The sequence below is a fragment of the Larus michahellis genome, chromosome 15 (assembly GCF_964199755.1).
Source record: "Larus michahellis chromosome 15, bLarMic1.1, whole genome shotgun sequence".
Lineage (NCBI taxonomy): Eukaryota > Metazoa > Chordata > Aves > Charadriiformes > Laridae > Larus > Larus michahellis.
The window spans coordinates 13,810,564-13,831,391 of record NC_133910.1 but is presented as its reverse complement, the minus strand read 5'-3'; the positions used below and the strand labels follow the sequence as shown (position 1 = coordinate 13,831,391).

Genomic DNA, 20,828 nt, shown 5'->3' with positions numbered 1-20,828 from the left:
GTTTCGCTGAAGCTTTAGCCAGGTCTTGCTTCAACTTGGCTGTGTCTGGTGTTCTGGTCAACTAGGAAATTGCATTATCTCATTCTAATTAAATCAGCTTTTCATCTTCAGCTGGAGTTTTCTTTGGGTTTTGGTCGTGCCTGTCTCTGTCGTGCTGCTGTGAGTGATTAAGGCATTAGCATGCTCCACCCCGGAGCGGGTGCATGAAGCCGTGCGCAGAACGGTTCCCGTGCCCGAGAGCGCGGTGCTGGCTGATGGAATTGCCGGGGTTGTGAGGCCAAGCTGTGGTGAGTAAGAGTTAGGAGCGTCTGGCGATGTTGTGAGTTGGGTTTCCTTCTGCTGCTCGTTTGATGGACTTGTTCCCGTCTCCTTGTAGCAGGGCCATGCTCCCTTCCTGCTATTGCTCCCCCCGGCATCGCGGCCTGCCCTGTGCCTCCAAGTCCTTCCAAGCATGTTTTCTGAAAGGCAGGGTCTCACCTTTGCCACCTGAGCAGCGGCAAATAAAACCAGCCCACCAGAGGCCATGCTATGGTGTGCTAATGGGCCTGACCGGCACCGCTGCGGGTGCTGTTAATACTGCAGAATATTGTATTTTATTTTGGCCAAGCTTTCTTTTCTCACCCCTGGAAGAATCCCACCCGGGAGCGCTGCAGGTTTGCTTGCAAGCTCTGTGGCTGCGAGCGCTGCTTCGTGGCCAGCCGCGGCCAGGGGCTGGGGCGCACCAAAGCTGCCAGTGAATAGCAGCTAAAGGGGATGTTGCCATCCCTCCTGTCCCACCCGCGTCTCCGGTACGGTCTGCATGGCCGTGCTGGCCCCTGAAGCCGTGCACACGTGGCTACTATGCGGGGCATTGTGGCTGGCAGCCCCCAGGGCAGGGGACTGCAGCCCCGCAGGCAGGCAGGGGTGGGCCGGCAGGCGGGGGGCACGGCCGGGACCGAGTGGATGCCGTGCATGGAGCATGTCGGATTTGTCCATCTGGGTACTCTCCGAGGCGCTCGATGGCCCGCCTGGATCGGATGTCAGGCCTGGAATAGCCCCGCCGGAGCAGGGAGCCTGTCTACAGGTTTAGCGGGGATATTTATAAACCCCTGGGTTTGTGGCTGTTTTGTGAGCGGAATGTGTCTCCTCCGAGCTCGCTGCCTCCCTTCCTCCGTGCGTGCAGCGGGACAGTGCTTGGCCCGTCCTCACTGCTGGCATCGGGGACATTTCCCTCCCAAGCTCAGCTTGTCCGTGGGGACAGGCGGTGACAGCCCGTCCGGCTGCAGGAGAGACCGCGTTGCTGTCCTTTCCCGCTGCGCTTTTGGCGGGGGTTTGCTGGCACTGCCTCCGTCCCGCGCTGCCCGTCCTCCTCCGTCCCCTCTGCTGGGACTCGCGCTGGGCTGCGAGGCTGGGTCCCGTGGGGAGGCCAGGGCGGCTCTAAAGCAGAGAAATTCCCCCATATCCACATCAGAAAGGACAGGAACCAAATTAAATTAACTCCTAGTGCCTTTCAAGGTATTTCTTCCCCATGACAGCTCCTGAGGAACGTGCTCAGCTGTAGCTCAGCACCCCCGGCACAGGGTGGGACAGGGGGGACAGACCAGGTTCCCTCTGCTCACAGACGTTTGCAAGGAGCCCCACACAGCGGCAGGAGAAACAGGGAGGCCATCCGGAGGGGAGGTGACGGCTATAGCCAAGTTAAAGCAGCGATGACGGTTATCTCCAGGGCTGATGTCAGGTGGGCTGAGATTTTCCACATGCCTCGGAGCCGGGCAGCGGGATGAGGGCAGGCAGACAGGGACAGGGCGCTAACTGCTCCGATAGCATGGGAATGCTGCTGTGCCGCGGCGGTCGGGGGGGAGATGGTGGGTGTCGGTGATGTGGCAGCGTCCGTGCACGCTCCCAGGTTGCCGCAGCCCCAAACGGTACCTGAGGTGATGGGGGCTGCAGTTTATGGGCTGGGTGAGGGCGTCTGGGGAGGGGACGAGCTCCTCCCCTGGCCGGGGTCATCGTCACCGACAAGAGGTAGGTTCCCGGAGGGTGTGATTCAGAAATAAATGGACGTGTATTATTTTCCTTTGATTCATAAGGGGGTAAGTACGAGCAAAGCCCAGGAGCGGGGGCTCCTCAGGACCTCTGGCACTTGCTTGGCCAAGCGTTGCCCTCGCCTCTGGCCTGTCCGTGAGCTGGGCACAGTCTGGATGCACAGTTCGTCTAGAGGATTTTCAGATCTATGCATAAAAAGCATGAAGAAAGCACAAAATTTTTCTTATTATCTTAGAAAGCCAAAACCCACCTTTCATTTAGCACTTAAGCTCTCCCGTGCCTTTTGGACAAGACTTTTAAAGATACCTGGGCCAGGGTACCTGTACAAACACTGACTTCTGTAACTGGACATTTGTGTAGGCAGATGTCACTGCCACCAGGAGAGGTGCCCATTCTGCTCCTCAGTGCAATATTCATCTTCTCCACTTCTCTGTCCATGGGGGATTTCTGGCTATTTGCATAGGAATAGTCCCGTTTCTTGAGCATGTGGGTGGTATGGAGCTCTGACAGCCCAGGGAAGGTAACTCGGCGACGGCAGCCCGAGTGGATGTGGCTCGGGCAGGTGCTGCAGCGGGCTGCCGTCCTTCGGGCAGGAGGAGCTGAGATGGACGGTCTCTGCCAGCGGTGCTCGAGGCTTAGATCCACGTGGCTGCGGGTCAGGGACTGTAGCAAGGTCGTTCAGATCTGTAAACTGGAGCTGTGAGCGCGGACGGGATGTTCTCAGGGGCTTGCCAGCGCTGGTGGTTGGCGGGTGGGAGGTATCTCAGAGGGGTTCACCCCAGCTGGGGTGGGGAGCGGGGAGGCGGGAGGCTGACGGCAGCCGTGCATGGACGAAGTGACGGAGCACAAGGCGCCGTGGCAGGAGGGACGGCAGGTCTTCCCTGTCCTCTGTGGGAGGGCTCCCCAGGGCCTGGCGTGAGCCTTCCTCCTCCCCATCCCATGGTGCCCGCTCCCCTGGGGCCGGTACCTGATCACACCCGCGGCTCGGGGACGCGGCCACTGCCTGTCACCTGCTCTCAGCGCGGGACCTGTGCGATGCTGGATGACATGGCAGAAACATGTGCGGTATTGAGGCCACGCTCAGCGCTGGGGGCAGGGAATTCATTAGTGGCACGGTGTCTCTTTTAATCAGGAGGCAGGTGCTGCTGCTCCTCGATCGGGAACAGGGTGAGTGGTGGAAGTGGCTGCAGGGGCGCAGGCTGAGCGGGGAGGGAGGCTGGGGCTAGCGGTGGTTGAAAGGTGTGCGTACAGGGAGAGGAAGGTGGTATTCAGGGTGCCCTGGCAGGGGGTGAGGTGTTGCAGCACAGACAAATGGAGAAGATGCCTGGGGAGAGCCCGTGGAGGGAAGCCCCCACGCCGTGCCCAGCCTTGGAGCTCGCAAAGCTGGTGGCACAGCCCACCGCCGCAGCAATTCCTGCTGCCGTGGGCAGGGGGGATGCCGTGATCTCCTCCAGCTCCGACTCTCTGATATTGAAATGTGACTCGGAGTGCAAAAAAAACTACATTTCCCAGTTTCCCTTGCAGCCCAGGGGAATAAGCAATTGGAAGATTTAAATAGACCAGGCTAGAAGCAACCAACCTTTGGCACAACGCTTTTCCCTCCTCTTCTTCCAATCTATTGGCTGTTTAACCTTTTTCTCTGGCACTGGAGTGGCTGCCAAGCCTGGCATTAATTTTCCTTCCAAGCTTGCTAGGCCCATGAAGTAAACAGCCATGTGCATTCCTTACTCTATATTTAACAGCTGCAGTCTGTGCTGGGGGCAACTGCAACAGAGGGGAACCTCTGTAGCTTCCCAAATTTACGGCTCGTGAGGGTGGGAGTGGGGGAAGCTTTCTGCCGGGAGAAGAGGAATTTCCCTCTTTCCCGGTGTTTGCAAAGCAGGTTGCCTTAGAGAGAGACTGCAATGCCAGCATCCCAGCCGCGGTCCAGGGCAAGAGACAGGAACAATGTCCTCAACAGGGCTGAGTTCCTCTCCCTGAACCAGCCCTTGAAGGGGAACCAGGAGAGCAGGAGCTCGGGCAGAAAGCAGAGCGGCCAGGCCGGGGCAGCCGGTCCCCAGAACAGCAACCCCAAGGAGCGGAGGCAGTCGCAGCAGCTGCCCGAAGAGGACTGCATGCAGCTCAACCCCTCCTTCAAGGGAATCGCCTTCAACTCCCTGCTGGCCATCGATATCTGCATGTCCAAGAGGCTGGGAGTGTGTGCCAACAGAGCCTCCTCCTGGGGTGGTGCCCGCTCCATGATTAACCTCCTGGGGATAACGGGGCACGGGATCCCCTGGATTGCGGGCACCCTCATCTGCCTGGTGAAGAGCAGCACACTGGCAGGCCAAGAGGTCCTCATGAACCTGCTGCTAGGTGAGTGGCAAACCTCCCTCCCCGCCGGGAAAGCCCAGCCCTGGTCACAAGGGGCAGTGGCACCAGGACTCCTCCTCTGACGGCTCCCAGTCACCGGTGTGGTCAGGAAGCAGGGAGTGACCTGTAGGGCAAATGCTGCACTTATCGGCCGTTTCGGTCCTGGGTACCATGGGTGATGGATGTAGTTGTCTAAAAGGGATGGAGTAATCCTGGGAGCTGGTGACACCCATGGAGCAGGGGCAGGTCCCCGGTCCTGCGTGGGGCTGGGTTGTCCAGTCAGACCAAGGGAGTGTCTGTGACGCGCAGGTGGATACCAGCAGCGATGTGTTTTATTTAAGCTATGATCATTTGCCTCGGTGGTTTGATAGGTGGGGAAAACATAAAGATTTTAATCTTTGATATCTGGATCAATTCCTGAGGATATCCTTGAGAAAAAAAAGATTTCCATCCCCTTGCCACCTTCTTGAACAGACCCTGGCTCCATGTCTCAGCCACCACGTGATGGAGTCCCGTCTCCTTCCCTGCTGCGGTTTGATCTCGCATCCTCCTTCCCTTGAGGACCTTTCTTGCTGCTGTCCCCATTTCCATGCGCTAATTTGACCCAGAGGCCATACATACAGGCTGGGATCTCTCTGGCTCTCCTGCTAGTCCTTTCTTGTGCGGTGGTCGGTGTCCTTGTTTCTGGAGGTTGGGAAGTGTTAGAGGAGTTGCCTTCTGAGTTGAGCAGGGCCCATCCCACCCGGGCCCATCCTACCCGTGTGGACCCATGTCCCACCAGTGACCAGACCGAGCCCCAGCTGTGACTTGCCTTAGATCCTGGCCTCAACCCACCCTGGCCATGTCTACCTGAGGACCTTGCTCTTCTCCTTCTTCTGTCTTTGGCATGGGACCCAGGTATCATACTTTTCCTTGTGACTAATCTCATCTGACTGTGATCAGCCCTAGTGTTTCACACTCCCAAAACGCCCAGTGATCCAAGCTCCCACTTTCGGTTGGTACAAGAAATTGAAAACATTGGAATTAGGCCTTTGTTTCTCAGGGAGCCTTTTGCGGGGACATAGGGACATGTTATTTCAGAGGCACCTCAGGAAAGGGACGTCCTGTCCGCAGGGGCTAACTGCGACATGATACATGGTCCCAGGTTTTTTTTCACAAGTTCATCCTTCGGAGAGGGCAAAGATTCTGCCGAACTGGCTTGAAAAGCACAGTGGTAGCTGCCTTTTCTCCCCTCTGCCTTTGAAAGAGACTGTCCTCGTGCTGTGACATCTAATGAAGGGAGGCCATCACGGGGAAGAAGCCAGAATAGCATCGGCGTGATGCAGAGCCCGCCGACGTCAGCAGTTCTTCCAGGGGCTCCTCGGTGCGCTGGGTCAACCTCTCACTGAGAAAAGAAGCTCCATTTAAAAGGGCACGAGGATGAAATAGTAGGTGACTAATATCAACCGTCAGTTTCCAGATGTCTCTTGACCTGAGAGCCTTTGACGGTTTTGGAGCCTGAAAACTGTGACTTGAGCCTGAACCTCTGACTCCAAAATATTTGAGATCCTTATAAAAAGCTAATGCCACCTTTGGCTTAAAAACAAGAAAGGTTTTCTCTCCCTTCTGTTGCCAAGGAGGCCAAATGCAAAGACACCTCCAGGTTGCCTTGAAACTTTGAGTGTCAGGTGGTCTTGGGGAGAGCTCAGCCCCGCACCACCATCTGCATCTCCAGGCCTCCTGAGCTCAAATGTGGTGCCCGGGGCCAACTTACAGAGTTTCTGAAGTCTTACTTCCTTGCCTAGACACACCACTCCCATCCCTCTTCTCCACCTGCCAAAAAGAAGAAAGTAGTTAAACTGTGTGAAGGACTAGTTCACAAGGTGACCTGACAGCTCCGAAGGTCCGGCATCCTACAAAGAGCTCCACTTTGCCCTCTGAGTAGGCAGCCCTGACTGGTGGGACTGACCAAGGTGCCCTGAGCCTCTGGTCAGAGCTTCCTCAGCAGCACTTGTGTCACCCCACAGAGCAGATCTCTGCTGTGAGCGTGGCCTTGGTTTGATATCTAAGATTGCAGTCAGGAACCCTGAAAATCCGGGTAGCTGTTGCTGTAACACCTGCATTGCTGATGGAGGAAAGAGTCCATGTGGGGAGCGTGGGGCTGGTGGACCTAGAGAGATCCCATGAGAAATGGGGTCTCATGAGTAAATGGGAAGGGTATGGCATGACTGCTGCATCTGGCATCCTTGGTCCCTCTTGCTGCTCTATTCCTGTGGTTCAGATCCATCAGGATGTGGTATACCCTCCTGGGTAGGGGCAAGTCAAAGGGAAGGGAACCTCCTGGTGCTTCCTGGTCTCCTGGGAAGAGGGAAGCTGGGAAGGTGGGGTTGTCTACGGTACCCCTTCCCTACCTCTCCTTGCTCTCCTCCCTTCCCCCTGCTTGCCAAGAGTTTGATACATCAAGCAGAATTTCTGATGCAGTCTCTGGGCAGGGAGCCAGCCCATCATAGAGCACTTGTTTAGGATTTGCAATCAGGCTTTCAAGGCGAGGAGACAGGAGACTGCTGAAATGGGACTGGGAACCTGGCAGAAGCACCACTGCAGATGGGGGGGGGCACTCGCGCCTGAGGAGCTCTTGGCAGGAGCTTTGCCAATCCATGCGGGAGCATTTCGGGTGAGGGGGTCTGACCCTGGGATGCTCCATCCATCCCAACTGCAGATGTTGATTAGCAACCCCAAGCAATGTTTTCCCTCCATGTTTGTCATCTGTGATGGAATTTATCGATTCTCCTTCTCGTCGTAATCTTTTCCAGCAAATGCCAAACAGCCAGCGAAGCACGGTCCCAGCCTGTTACTGAAAAGATGGAAGAAATCAGATATCTGTGCCCACTGTAAAATCCCCTCTGCCAGAATGCTTTCAGGAAGACTCTCTCAGCACGGCCAGCCCTGGCTGTTGGGCAGTCGGGAAGAAACTCTGCGCCCCCCGGCCAAATTGAGAAAATCATAAACTTAGGAACCCCCCAGTTTTAGAGTTCATTTTATTTGTCTGCCGATGTGGGAACTTTTAGGACTGTTCAAGCATTTCTCTGCAGGGTTTTGCAAGGTTTTCAGGAAAACCACAAGGTTTTCGCAAGGGTTTCAGGGAAACTGAGGTGCTTGGAAAATAATTTGAACCTTGTAATCGGGCTTTCAAGGGGAAAACAGATATAAAACTTTCACTAAAATTCCCAGGTCTGCTCCAGAACCAGACAGAAACTCCATTAAACCCCGAGGGAAGCAGTACCTCGGTTTCTGGTTCTGATCCATCTGGTGAGGATGTGGATCCAAATTTAGTGATTCATTGACTGCAAAGCCAGCAAAGAACATTTGGATCATTGATCTAACCCACGGCAAAATACAGGCTGTAGCACATCCCCTAATTTATTCCTGTTCAATTTGTTAAGGGAAAAAACCCAAACACTCAATCTGATTTACAATTACAAGGGAGGGTGAACTTGTCAGAACCGTTTCTGTATCACTGCAGTGGCAGGTATTTCTCACAAGCGCCTTGCTCTTAGTTTGACTCTCCTCTTCCTCCACTGCGTCCGCGTACCCTCGTCTCTTCGGCTGAATAGCTCTTTTAGCCAACAGCTCTGCTGCCTTTCAATAGTTTGGATAGCGCTCAAGTAATTTCTTCATCTCCTATTTATTAAGCTAAACCGATTGATCTCGTTAAGACTGATGGGCTTTCCAGGTCCAGGCGCCTTCTTACTGCGGTGGGAAGGGAATGCGGTCGTCTGCCCAAAGTGGTGGCTCTGGTGAAGCCCACCTATTGTGTTTAGAGCCGAATCTCTCCCCCCGAGGCAGTGAACCTTGCTCAGTTCGTTGCTGTCGGAGGGTATCTGCTTGGTTAACCCTCGCACATAAAATACGTGCTTGTGCTCGGTTTGAAATACCAGCCATTAACTGATCCTGCTTTGGTCATGGCTTTCTAAAATAGGTATTCAGAGGAGAAGAGAAAGCCCTGGTCTTCTCTTTGCCCGCTGCGTCCCCTGCATCCCGCTGCTGTCTTGGTGACACAGGTCCCAGTCCTCATCCATCACCGGCTGGCTCTGCATCCCGCTTCTCAGGGGGAAGGCGGCTCTTTGGTGCTGTCACTGAGCATTTATCACCATGGAGTAAAGCAGTGCCGCGGGCTGCAGGCGTAGCGTCGCAAACAGCGCGGCAGGCTGAGGGTGGCTCGGCACAGGGGGAGGAAGGGAGGAGAGCCCAGGGTCACTTCTCCACTCCTGAAAGTCAGCAAGAAGGCAGTTCTTGCTCTCTCCAGCCTTCTCCCTGAATACCGACCTAGCTTTAGTCTCACTGGGAACCAAGCCATGATGTTCTGAGGCATAGCTCCCTGCGGAGCTGTGTCTTTATCCTGAGCCATATAATTATTTATTTAATATATTTATATATACATTTATAAACACATATATATGGCCAGGACTCTGCAGTCCCACCCCGGCAGCTGCCAAGCAAGACCAGATTGTCAGGTAAGTGGTGGGTTGGGAAGGAAAGAGAGCGAGAAATGCCTTCACCCGGCCCCTGGAGACCCTGCTGACCTGCTCTAACAACACAGAGGTGCTTCGGGTATTGTCGTGCTCTTCTTTGGAGTCCGTGTGGTGAAAACCCAGATAGTGCAGCCCGTTGCTGGTAAAGGTCACCAGTAACGTAGATGAAATGCCCAGACGAGCTCGTCCTGTGGAGCCCCGGGGCTCAGCAGCCCAGAGCCCGCGGAGGGGCCGGGGCGTTGCACGGCAGATGGATCGGTCCGTACGCAGCAGAGCTTGCTAAGCTGAGAGCCCCAGAGATGGTTTTGGGGCCAGATGTGTCTATTTTTTCCTCCTTTCATATTCCCACGGTGAGGCTGGGGATTTTCTGAGCCAGACGGGGCAGATGACGTTTGGGCAGGGATGGGGAGAGCAGCTCGGGAGCGAGCGCCCTGCATGAACCATCCCCTCCTTGTAAAACCTGGCACGCGGAGGAGGCTCAGCCCCTGTCCTGCTCCCCTCCCAGCCCTGGCAGTGCCCGCTGCCATCTCAGCACATCTGCCCAGCGAGCTGGAAACGCTTAAATGCCAAGTAACCCAAAATGACTGACCCATGGTAAGTGCCAGGCGGAGGGAACAGCACAGATGCCCGCTCCCTGCATCCAGCATCCAGACACAGGTCCAGCCTGGCATTAAATCTTCCTCTTCGTCACATCAGGCTGCTAATCTGCCTCTTGTTGTCCTGCCCAGATGCAGCCGTTGAAGTCCCTGCTCCTTTGGTGGGTGCCATCCTCAGCCTTCATCCCCTCACGGCTGATGAGCTCAGGCATCTCTGAAGAGCAAGCGATGCCCGGCTTCCCTGCCCCCCTTCCCTTCCTCGCCTGCTGCTCTGTAGCACATGCACACTGCTCACTGCAGGGCAGGCTGGCGAGTCCGCAGTGTCCCTTCAGATAAAGGGCAGTCAGTGACAGGCTGGGACCCATGTGGCTGTGGCTGGAGCAGGCGGGGGGGTGTTTCCAGGGACCCGCGTAGGGTCTCTGTCAGACCTGTGGTCTCTGATCAGCCCCTTGGTCCCGGGCAGCCCCGGGGAGCTGGGCTCCTGGCTGGCTGCGTGGCGCTGAGGATGCTGCGAGCCCGGCAGCCATCAGCGTGCAACCCCTGGGGAAAGTGCAGCCAGCTGAAATCCAACCCTCGCGCAGAGCGATCAGGAGAAATGTTCCAGAGCCTGAGTGCAGAGTGAAAGAGAAAAGAAGTGCGAGGGTTGTTGAATGGGAAGAGGGGGAATAAACATGGGAAATGAGTCATCCTTATGTCTGTCACTCCGGGAACAGCTTCCCAGTGCCCCTGCCTGGAGCTCAAAGGGGACAGTGCCTGTTGTCACCGGGGCAGAGCCAGCCCTGCCGGAGAGGCTGAGCCAGGCTCTGGCCCGAGGGGAGATCCCGAGAAATGGGTGAGTGTGTTTGCATCTAACGCGCCTCGACAGGAGCGGTGGTTGGGAAGAGGAAGGTGGAGGAGCGTTGGGCAGTGAGGTGGGTCGCCGGGAGGAGCGCGGGCAGGGAGAGCCCATTGGGTATCTTGCTCCGGGCCAGGCATGGTGGCGGATGGGGATGCGAGAGGGGAGTCAGATGAACTGTCTCTTTTTCCTCACCTTGGAAGAAAGCGCCGTGTTTTCACCTGGAACGCAGTTCTGGTCTCGCTCTCCGTTTCCATCTATAGAGGGAGCTGGTCTAGAGACCTCATCCGGGTCTTTAGCGCACCATGAGACGTGATGGTTGGAGCCATGCTGAGCACCACAGACTCATCCCCAATTGTTTTTTGGCCGATTTGCCTTATCGAAGGCGGTGGGGTGTAAGCGCAAGCCTAAGCAGCGCTGAGTCCGAGCGAGAAGCCCGGCGTCTGTGGGCTGGGCGATGCTGCTGGTCACCGCCCCAGGGCAGTTTTCTTCCTCCGGCTCACCCCGCAAGGTGCCGTTGTGCTTGTGCGTGTTGCGGCGCGCGGTTCGGGGCTGTGCTGATGTGACCTGTGCTGCTGGCACAGCACAGAGGGGCTTTGCAAGCTGTCGGTGCCCTTCTGGGAGGCAGCTGAGCCGTCCCGGGCGCTGCTCAGCTCGTTTTCCCCATCAGCACGAGCCCTCCTCGCTGCGCTCACCCTCTCGCCCGCGTCTCGTCCCCAGGCTGCGCAGACCCCCAGCGAGGCAGCCCCGCTCACTAATTGATGCTGGGATACAAATTGCCCGGCTCTCAGGGGCACAGTATTTCCAAGGGGAGAACTCCGGGGAGCCTGTGTTTGCACTCGGGGCTGTTTCTAATCATCTAGGATATAGCTGGTCTATTTTTTTAGCTGGTTGGGTTTTTTTGTTTGTTGGTTTGGGGTTTTTTTGTAATTAATTGCACAATGCTGCTTTCCACCATTTTTTCACCTCCCTGTGGCCACTTACCCCACTCTGCTGCTTGTTCAGCCAAAAAATAACCTCCCCCCAAAACAGCGCAGCGTCTGATTCATCGGTTTGTCAATGTGTCGTGCCAGCTGTGCCTTTTGCCAGCTCTTACACCTAATGGTGCTGCATTTGGGGAAGAAAAGGGAGTGGAGGTGTTCACTTCCAGGTGAGTGGAGCTCTTCCAGCTGCCACCGACTCCACCGGAGAGAAGGGGAAGAAAGACTTTTGAAACGTGCCTCTCTCATTAGTGTTGACTAGTCAAGGCTGCAAACGGCTCATTTTCCAGGTCAGGGAGCCTAATGCCTGCGGGAGATTTGGGAAGTTCAGAAACAGTAGGATCGGGCAGGTAAGTAAAAAAAAATAACAAAATAAAAAAATAATAATTATAATTGTGAAGCAAAAGGAGCTGTTTCTGGGGAATGGTGGCATTTGTCCAGGGCTCACTCCTGAGTGATGCTGGCTGCTCTGGGAAACATGGGACCTTCAAAGCCAGCCTTGGCCCTACACGTGGGCTGGGCAGCTGTGGTGGGGGACACGTGGCATCTCAGCGGGGTTGGTGTGGCCTCCAGCACGGTGGGACCCGGGCCGGAGCAGGCTCTGAAGCCCTGGCAATGAGTTATTGCCAAGTTGTCTCTGCTTTAGAACGGTACCAGGGCTGGGTAGAGGGGGTTGTCCAAAGCACGTCTGCTCCCTCACCGGGGTGCCTCCTGAGCGCACGGGATGGGCTCGCTCGTCGTTCCTGGGCATTTACCTCCCCACATGCGGCGCTGGGAGACCGAGTCCAGCTTGTGACTCCGTTTCTGGTCCCAATCTCGCAGGCTGGGCTCTGGAGAGCCGCCTTGTCTCATCCGAGCAGCCCCACGTGTGTGAAGTCGTGTGAATCGCGGCTGCAGGAGCAGACGAGGCCAAGGGCTTTTTTGGCTTTCTCCTTTTTTTCCTCCCCCCGCTGTGCCTAGCACTGCACCCAGGTTGTTTTTCAGCTGCGGTTTTGATAACGTGTTTATATAAACATCTCAGCTGGAATCTGCCACCCTCCTGGAGACGCTGCCTGGCTCCGAGCTGGGGCAGGCGATGCTCCCGAGGGTGCTCGCCCCATCCTCAGTCTCTTCCAGGCCCCCCCGCCGTAAGGGACGGCAGCAGAGATGGCACCTCGGGCGCGGGGACAGAAAGGACCTTATGGTGACAGGGGACGTCCAACTGTTTCGGCTTCCCTGAAATACCAGCCTTGGGGTTTGGCTTGGCTCTGCTGCGGCGATGCTTGAGGATCGTCCTTGTGCCCTGCCTGCCTTCGCCTCCACCCTTAATGGGCTCCTAACATTTGGTGGTAGGAGCAAGGCAGATAATTGTTTTCCTTTTATTAATAGATATAAAACGTCTGCCCAGGGGGCTCACTTTCAGCTCATTTACTGTGCGTCTGATGCCAGATGTTGGCTATTTACAATACCAAGGTGATCTCTGATGCTAAAATTGTCGCAGGCAGAGAAGACTTTCTCTTTGGGTTTGCGCTTTAAGGAAGTTTTAGATGTGAATAGGGCTTTTTGTGATCGGCTGGTCTTGCAGTGGAAATCTGAAGGATTGTTTCCCTTAACACCAGGTTAAAGGGGAAATTCTGGATCTTTTTTGGAAAAACATGAAAGGAGCGATGTGTGAGAGCTAATCCTTCCTTTGCTCTCTTAAATCCAATGCTACCTGGATTTTAAATCCAGTGCTGCCTGTGTTTTAAATCCAATGCTACCTGGATCTTGGGGAAAGATGTGATGAAAAAAATGCTTAAAATTAACATTTCTTGCTCCTTGCATCTCACCGCTCGGTCAGGTGGCACTCTGCCATCTCTGCTACGCCTGTGAGAGCCCCGAGCGTCTCCGGAGAGCAGCGTTGCGGGCGCGCAGGCTGGTGGATCGGCTGCAGGCTCCCTTCTGCGGGCTCCCCCGGGGCTATATTTCCTGCAGCCTCCAGTCACCTCGGCCTGAAGGATTTGCGAATCTCTGCGTTAGGGACAGGGGAAGGACAGCGCTGAGGTGACGATGCTGGTTTGCAGGTGGCTGGGGCTGTGCTAGGGAGTGCAAGGCGAAGGGGCTTCGGATGCAACCTCTTTGGTAGCCAGCAGGCACCTTTCCTGGTGCAGAGACACCCAGCTGCAGCTGGACACACCAAGGATGCCTGTGAGAAAATTAACCCCTTAGCTGCATGATGCTGGTGTGGATGTGCCCAGCTGAGGAGGGAGGATTTGGTTTGCATTAAGGGGAAAAAGCAAGTGATGGACTTCCAGTATCTGATGGGGGCCTACAAGAAAGCTGGAGAGGGACTTTTTTAGTATTACAAGGGCCTGTAGTGATGGGATGGGGGGTAATGGCTTCAAACTGGAAGAGGGGAGATTTAGATTAGATAGCAGGAAGAAATTTTTCACTGTGGGGGTGGTGAGCCCCTGGCCCAGGGTGCCCAGAGAAGCTGTGGCTGCCCCATCCCTGGAGGGGTTCAAGGCCAGGTTGGACGGGGCTTGGAGCAACCTGGGCTGGTGGGAGGTGTCCCTGCCCAGGGCAGGGGGGGCACTGGGTGGGCTTTAAAGTCCCTTCCAGCCCCAACCATTCTATGAGTCTATGACCCGAAGTCCAGGCAGGCATGTAGGTCAAGAAATTGGAAAGGGATAGGGCCCGTGCCGGGGCTGCTGAGCGTTGTTCCCATCTGTACGTGTTTCCGCAGGCCGTGCCGTTGGCAGCAGTGTCGGCAGCAGCGCTCTGTGCTGATTCACTCTGGCAGCGCCTGCCCGCCGGCGGCAGCAGCAGCGGCAGGAGGAGAGGGCAGGGGCACGGCGCAGCTCCCCGGGGTTTGCAGGGCCCTGCTGAGACCCAGAGCTGGGCGAGGGCGGTGGGACCCCCCCGTGCCTCAGGGGCCGGGGCAGGACTGGCTGCTGGGGCTGCTTCGTAAAGAAGTTGCTTCATGGAAGGAACAGAAAGCGCAGGGGGAAGTGACAGAAAAAGCACCAGACAGAGGGATCTTTGGGGTTTTGTTTTGTTTTGTTTTTTTCTTTTAACGGCAAATTAACCCCCGGTTTTAATGCTGTCATGCCTTCAGATCTTGAAATGTAGGCAAACGAGGCTTTCTGTTTTCTGTGCATCATTTGACGAAAATCAAACCTAGCAGTACTGAAGGCCCATTTTATTCATCTTCTGAATGAAAGGATTATTAAAGCAGCTCTTTGGCTTGTTCTCCATTCTCTGAACACCTCCATGCGCACACGCCTGCGTCCCTCAAGTTGCCCTGACATCACCTTTGACCGGAAAAAAATCATGTAAGTGTAAAATACTCATGGGCAATGGTGAACGCCACGCGTCGCTAAAGCCCACAGCGTTTGTGCTACTGATCTACGGGCAGGTTTGGTGGGCAATGGTCTGTAGTGGGTGTGTTGAACACCATGGGAGACTCTGGGGATCCTTTGGGGTGCCCGGACTGGTTGCTGAGCCCTGGCGGTGCTCCTCAGCAATGCAATAAGCTGCTGACTTCAGCAGGAGCAGCTTGGGCCAGAGTCTTCTCTTGGCAGCGCTGGTGCATCATCTCTCTGAAATGAATGCGTGAGTCTGGGCTCCCGAGATTGCGTCCCAGAGCTTCGGCTCTCACCCAGTGCTTGTCCAAGCTGAGATGGGACTGGTGGGCAATGCGGCCAACGAGCTCTGGAATTCGGCTCCTGAAGCACTTTGCTGAATGGGGGCTGCGGGGGGTCACCTTGGGGGGGTGAGGAGGCAGGCTGGGGGTGATTTAGGAAGCCCGTAGCGAGCAGAGCCCTGTGATGGCGAGCAGCCCCAGCGCTTCATTGCCCTGGTGGCTGCGAGCCGTGCTGAGGGCATTCGGCCTTAACAGGGAACCATGGGGGTGGCTCCTCCGGGGCTCTGCAGCTGGGTCTGAAATCCCCCTCCTTGTTTCAGATGCCACCTGTGAACCATTCCTTCATGTCAGCCTCCTGGTTCTTGTTGTGTTTAAGCTGGAGTCCTGCTGCTGCCTGTGCCACCATTCCCGTTGGTGCCCACACCGTTCCCTCTGCTCCATCACCCCTCCACGGCCCCGAGAGCCCAGCAGTGGTCCAGGTGGTACCTGGTGGGCAGGAGGTCCAGGGAGATCCTTCTGTCTGCCACCCCCACGCAAGATGCTCTGCTGATGGGGAAGAAAAATAGCCCTCCCATAAGGAGCGAGTTTGGCCAGGCTAAATATCGTCTCCTTCCCCGGGCGATGCCAGCGCTGGCTGCGCAGGGGTGGCACGCTGCGGGAGGCGGGCGAGCGGAGCCGCCCTGACAGCTCCTCGCTTCCCAGCCCCTGCCAGGTGCCGGGCAGGAGGAGCTGCCTGCCTCCCATGTGCCGTCTCATTTCCCATCCCCGCCGCCCTCCCATCCATCCTCCTGAAACCTTGTCAGCTCTCAAGGAACGGTCTTTATCAGGGCCCGGGAACCAAGCAACCGGCCCCTCGCATTGCTGCCGAGGGAGCAGGCTGTGCTGATACTGGGTATATATTTCCTTGTCATTGCTGCGAGGAGCTGAAATCAGCACTCTGACTAATTGGGAGGGCTGGGGAAAAGCAGATGAAGGGATTAAAGAAGAATAAAATCAATGCTAGGAAATAGAAATGACAGTACCTGTCGGCTGGGGCAAAGGGGGTGGGATGAAGAGGAGGGTGATGATGAGAAGTGCTGATGGGTTTCACCCTTTGAAGCAGTGAATGAAGAAGGTGATTTGGTGTTGAGACCCGCAGCTGCAGGGACAGTCCCTCTGTGCCACAAGCCTGGGTTTGCTTGGGCTGGGAGGTGTTACCCCCCCAACCACATTTTTGGTGGAGGTGGTGGAGTCTCCGTCTCTGGAGACGTTCCAAACCCGCCTGGACACCTTCCTGTGCCACCTGCTCTGGGTGCCCCTGCTCTGGCAGGGGGTTGGAGGAGATGATCTCCAGAGGTCCCTGCCAACCCCCACCATTCTGTGATTCTGTGCAGGGAAGGGGGTGCATGGGGTGAGTGGCAAGAGGCGAGTAGAAACAAGAAACGGCTCGTGGGTAATCAGCCATTTGGCTGATTAGGAGAGAGGGACAGGTGGGGGCATCTAGGAGGATGTCACCCACCCTCTGCTTCAACGCAGCAAGGTGTTGTTTCTAATGCAGAAGCCTGTTTTCTTTGTGGCATGGCTTTTCTCTTGGCTCACTGTCTCTTCGTGCTCTTTTCTTAGTGGAATCTGCCAGTGCGGTGTGATCCCGCTGGCTGGCTCTGGGCAGGAGGGAGGTGGTGGGCTTGGGAGGGGACAAAGGACAACACCAGAAGGTGCTGTGGGGCACCTTTCCTCCCACCAACCGCTCGCTGCAGCCTGGTCACCCCAGCACGGAACCACCTCAGGCAGGGATACGTCCTTGCTGCAGGAGGTTTCTAAAGCATGGGGTGGAGGACTGAAACAGATGCCCAGTCCAGTGGTTTGAGGGCCAAAAGAGTTTTAATTTTAGCTTTGCCGGTTGCTCTCTTCCTCCCCAGGTGTATCGCTTGCCTCTGTGGTTTGTATTTCTCCTCTGTGAGATGGTGATAGTGGTACTTGCCTTCTCCATGGGTGAACTGGGAGGGTTAATTAACATTTGGGTGGTGATCTGAAGATGGGGGGGCTGCGTGCAGCTGAACCATGGACACCTGGCTGGAACCGAACCCAAACCTTTATTTAAAGACAGTGACAATCCTCGAATGTTCTGCCTTGAAAATTGCCCTCAAATCTGCTTCTGTCTCTGACCTTTCCCTCTTCTTCTCTCCTTTTGTAGCCCTGCTCCTGGACATCATGATTGTGGCTGGTTTGCAGAAGCTGGCCAAGCGGAAGGGCCCGTACGACGTCACCCCTGGCTTGTTGGACTACCTGACCATGGACACCTACGCATTTCCAGCCGGGCATGCCAGCCGAGCGGCCATGCTCTCCAAGTTCTTCCTCAACCACCTAGTCTTGGCCATCCCTCTCCGCATCCTGCTGGTCCTCTGGGCCCTCTGCGTGGGCTTTTCCCGTGTCATGATCGGACGGCACCATATCACAGATGTCCTGTCTGGCTTTGTTTTTGGCTACTTACAGTTCAGGCTGGTGGAGTTGATATGGATGTCTTCCAACACGTGTCAGATGTTGATATCCATCTGGTGAACACGGGGGACTTGACGCTTTTCCACTGGAAACTAGCAGATACTTTAAAAGTCTCCCTCCCGGTATTTTCTACATGTTTGTTGGAAGCAGTTGTAACTTCCATGAGTAGTGGCGTTTTTTAATGTTGCTTCCCCACCTGAAAAAAACAATATGTTTCTTGCAATGGATTGGGTTTTAGCAATCAAGGGCCATGCCTGTGTTTTGGCCGTATTCTCAAACTGTGTTTGAACAGCAACCTAATTAAGCTTTACGGGTGAGAGAAACGAGCTACATGTCTGCCTAGTTTGGGTGGTTCACATCAGCACCTTGATATGTCCTCAGGATGGGCAGCGCCTGAGAGCTTCCTGAGAACACCTTCATTAACTTTTTTGAGGCTAAATGATTTTGGCCACAGTGCTTTTTCTTTTTGTAAGCCTGGCAGTGGTGTCTTGTACGGAGTCAGGACACTGCCGGCACTTCACAGATAATAAATAATCATAAAAATTCTGCCCTGTTTGGTTCTTATCGTGAGGGAGGGGACAAAAGCCAGTTCTGTGTGGCTTTGAGATATGTGTTCAACTTGGAAGAGGTCTTGCCGTCGTGCTGACCGAGGGGATACAAACGATCACTGAAATGGTTTGCTTTGGATGAGATGGACCTAGATGGGTGGTCAGGACGCTGAAGGTGGCATGTGAAGGTGGCCTTTCATCTGCTGTTCAAAACTCTGCTCTGTGGATGGGGTTTGGTCTGGTAAAGGACAATTACAAATTGCCCATTTTCATCCTAATAAGGAGTAAGTGAATAGGCATTGTGCTGGGTCATGGTGATTTTGCAAAGCAGGTCTAGATACACAGCAAAGAGTCTTTTCCCATCTCTTCACAGCCATGATTTTATAATTATGCCAAATGATGCTGTAGATGTGAATTTCCAAGGTAAGTCTTGTACAGCATTGCCTGGTTTCTGGTACACCCAGCAATGTTGGTGAGCCGGAGGGCAGGGAGGCAGGTCTGCCCCCACCCCTGCCTCTGCTCCCCTGGCTGTAACCTTGCTACAGAGGGAAATTATGAGCGGTTCTGTGTCTCACCCCGTGTGAAATGAGGAAAGCACTCCTGACCTTCCTTGATTGCAAGGCTGAGCTAATTGATACCTGTGAATGGTCTGAGATTACTGAATATAGAGTTTGATGCCCAGACATGGTGTTGTGTCTTCCCATTATTGACAAGCAGCCGCCTTGAAACCTGGCTGATCTTTACCCAGGTGATGGCCATGCTCAACGTGGTGTCTCTGAAATGGATCACCCCTCACAGCTGTCTAAGAAAATCCCATATTTTGCACAGAACCTTCCAGTTCTCTGTGGTTTCTCTGTCTTTAGAAGAGCTTTGATGCTTGGCAGGTGATGGACGCTGCCAGACTCAACACCTTCCCTGGCTGGATGCATCCTGCAGAATGAAGGGATCCCGTCACCCCTGTCCTCCTCTCTGTCCCAGGTGAGCAAAACGCAGCTGGCTTGCAAGGCCAGGGAGCAACCAGCGGGGTCTTGTGCTCTCATCTGTCCCTGGGTGTTGGGGAGCCTCTTCCTACAGGGGCTGCTGGTGAGAAGAAGAAGACATTCAGATAATGACTGCTGCAAGCTGCTAACATTTGTTGCTCTTTGATAATTAATATGAAGAGAAGCTAAACAGAAAATCTATCCCTGGCATGCGTCTCCAGCTGGGATGTCGGCACAGAGCCCTGGGAGATGCTGACTTTCCCGTGCTACCTGCTCCGAGGCTGGAGCAGAAGCGTGATAAGGAGGGGCTACCATGTCCTGTAAAGACGAGCCTCCGTGGAGCTCCCAGGGGTGGGCTGTGCCAGGGTGGCTCTGGAGGGGCTGTCACCGAGTGTGCTCAGGAAAGGGCAGAGCCGGTTTTCCCTGCGGGCTGGCGGGTTGGTGCAGCAGCCGGCAGAGCAGCGGGGGGGTGGTTGGTGCTGCCCCGCTCCCCTGCTGCTGCTTGTTTAAACGGGGAGCGCTGCTGCGGGTGGGAGCAGAGATGTGCCACTGCGCCTGGCCTCCATCAGGGATTTTCTTTGCCAAGCTCCTTCTCCTGCAAAGACTTCTGTGAAGAAGCCAGCTATGGTGCTTTCTCTTTCTTCCAGGCATTATTACACTTGGCAGAGTTTATCCTCACCCCTAGGAAGGATGGAGGCATGTTACTGCAGCTCTGATGGCTTGTGTATGCACCTATGTGTACCTGGAGATGGTGGGTACCTGAAGAGGCAGGGAGCAGTGGAAGACTTTGTGGGAAGCTCGCACTTTGTAGCTCTAGGTTTTATTGAACCTTTGCAAATGGGCTGGATGCATCTACAGCCACGTCCCTGGGTCCAGGTCTCCTTGCGCCTGTGTTGCCCTGGTACATCCAGGATGGCTCTTGGAGGAGTTACTCCTGGTCTTTGCCAGTGTAATCAGGAGAGCGTGGCCTGGAGAAGCTGCCATGGTGGGTAGCATCAGCTGGGCTGCCCTCATCCCAGCGCGTGGTTGCAAAGCAAGGCAGGAGAGCAGGGAGAGGTGAGCTGGGGTGACTCACGGGGGTAAGGTGGGGTTTGCAGGACAGGGCTCGCTCCCACACAGGGTTTCCCTGGGGAGCATTCCTCCTCACCACCCCCACCGCCTGCACCCCTTTGCTCCCCCAGTGCCTCAGTGCCCAGAGTGGGGGAGCCCCGGTGCCTGTGTGCTCGCTGCAGGGAGGGTTTGGTGAGAGCCCCCCCAGGGTGAGTGTGGATCTGGACACAGAGGCACCAGGAGAAGCCTGTCAGAGCTTTGCCTTGGCCATGCCTGACCCTCTGGCAAGGCAAGTGGCACGGCATGGCATGGCATTCCTTGTCCCTCTCTCCCCGCTGCCTGCCATGCTGAAGGTACTGCTCAGAAACAACCACGTCGCTGCTGCGGAGAAAACCAGCTTCTGTCTCTATAGCAACAGCGAGGGATGGCGGGTGCCACTGTGGGGCTGCCTGGCCCGTGTCCTGTGTCCCTACCTATATCTGTCACCCAACAAGCAGGACAGGCTGTGGCTGGGTTAGCTATTGCCTCCTGGGGGGAGGCAGGAGACCCCAGCCCGGCCCCCCCCGGGGACACAGCCGCGTGGGTGGGGACACGTGGGGAGCAGTGGCAGGACAACCCAGCTCTTCCATCGACAAGGTACAATCTGCAGGGACTGTCCCCAGCTTTCAGTCCGCGTAACAGCACCTTGGGCTGTGCTGGGGAGCCAGGAGGCGGCACGGGGAGGGAATCAGCCCCCTGTGCTGCACTCTCAGACATCCAGGGCTGGATCCTGAGCGTTTTGGCTCAGAGGCAAGGAGGGCACAGCAGCATGAGGGTAAGGATAGTCTCGCTGGGCTTTGGGCTTTAGATCTGTGCAAATGCCATCTGCC

General features: G+C 55.6%; 1 protein-coding gene across 4 annotated transcripts; it reads left to right on the top strand.

Moving 5' to 3' along the window:
• Positions 1-2,824: 2,824 nt before the first annotated feature.
• On the top strand, positions 2,825-17,927 carry PLPP7 (phospholipid phosphatase 7 (inactive)). 4 transcript variants are annotated; one of them, XR_012590081.1, is made up of 5 exons: positions 2,830-3,192; positions 3,908-4,380; positions 11,590-11,649; positions 14,376-14,592; positions 17,077-17,927. XR_012590081.1 is itself a non-coding variant. In XM_074609019.1 (3 exons), exons 2-3 carry the CDS (start codon positions 3,930-3,932, stop codon positions 17,439-17,441), a joined length of 816 nt encoding a protein of 271 aa, XP_074465120.1. In that variant the 5' UTR covers positions 2,825-3,192; positions 3,908-3,929; the 3' UTR covers positions 17,442-17,927. The 4 variants fall into 4 exon arrangements, 2 of the variants coding, with proteins under 2 accessions (XP_074465120.1, XP_074465119.1); XR_012590080.1 differs by lacking the exon at positions 11,590-11,649 and having other exon boundaries at positions 2,838-3,192; XM_074609019.1 differs by lacking the exons at positions 11,590-11,649; positions 14,376-14,592 and having other exon boundaries at positions 2,825-3,192.
• The last annotated feature ends 2,901 nt before the right edge of the window (positions 17,928-20,828 follow it).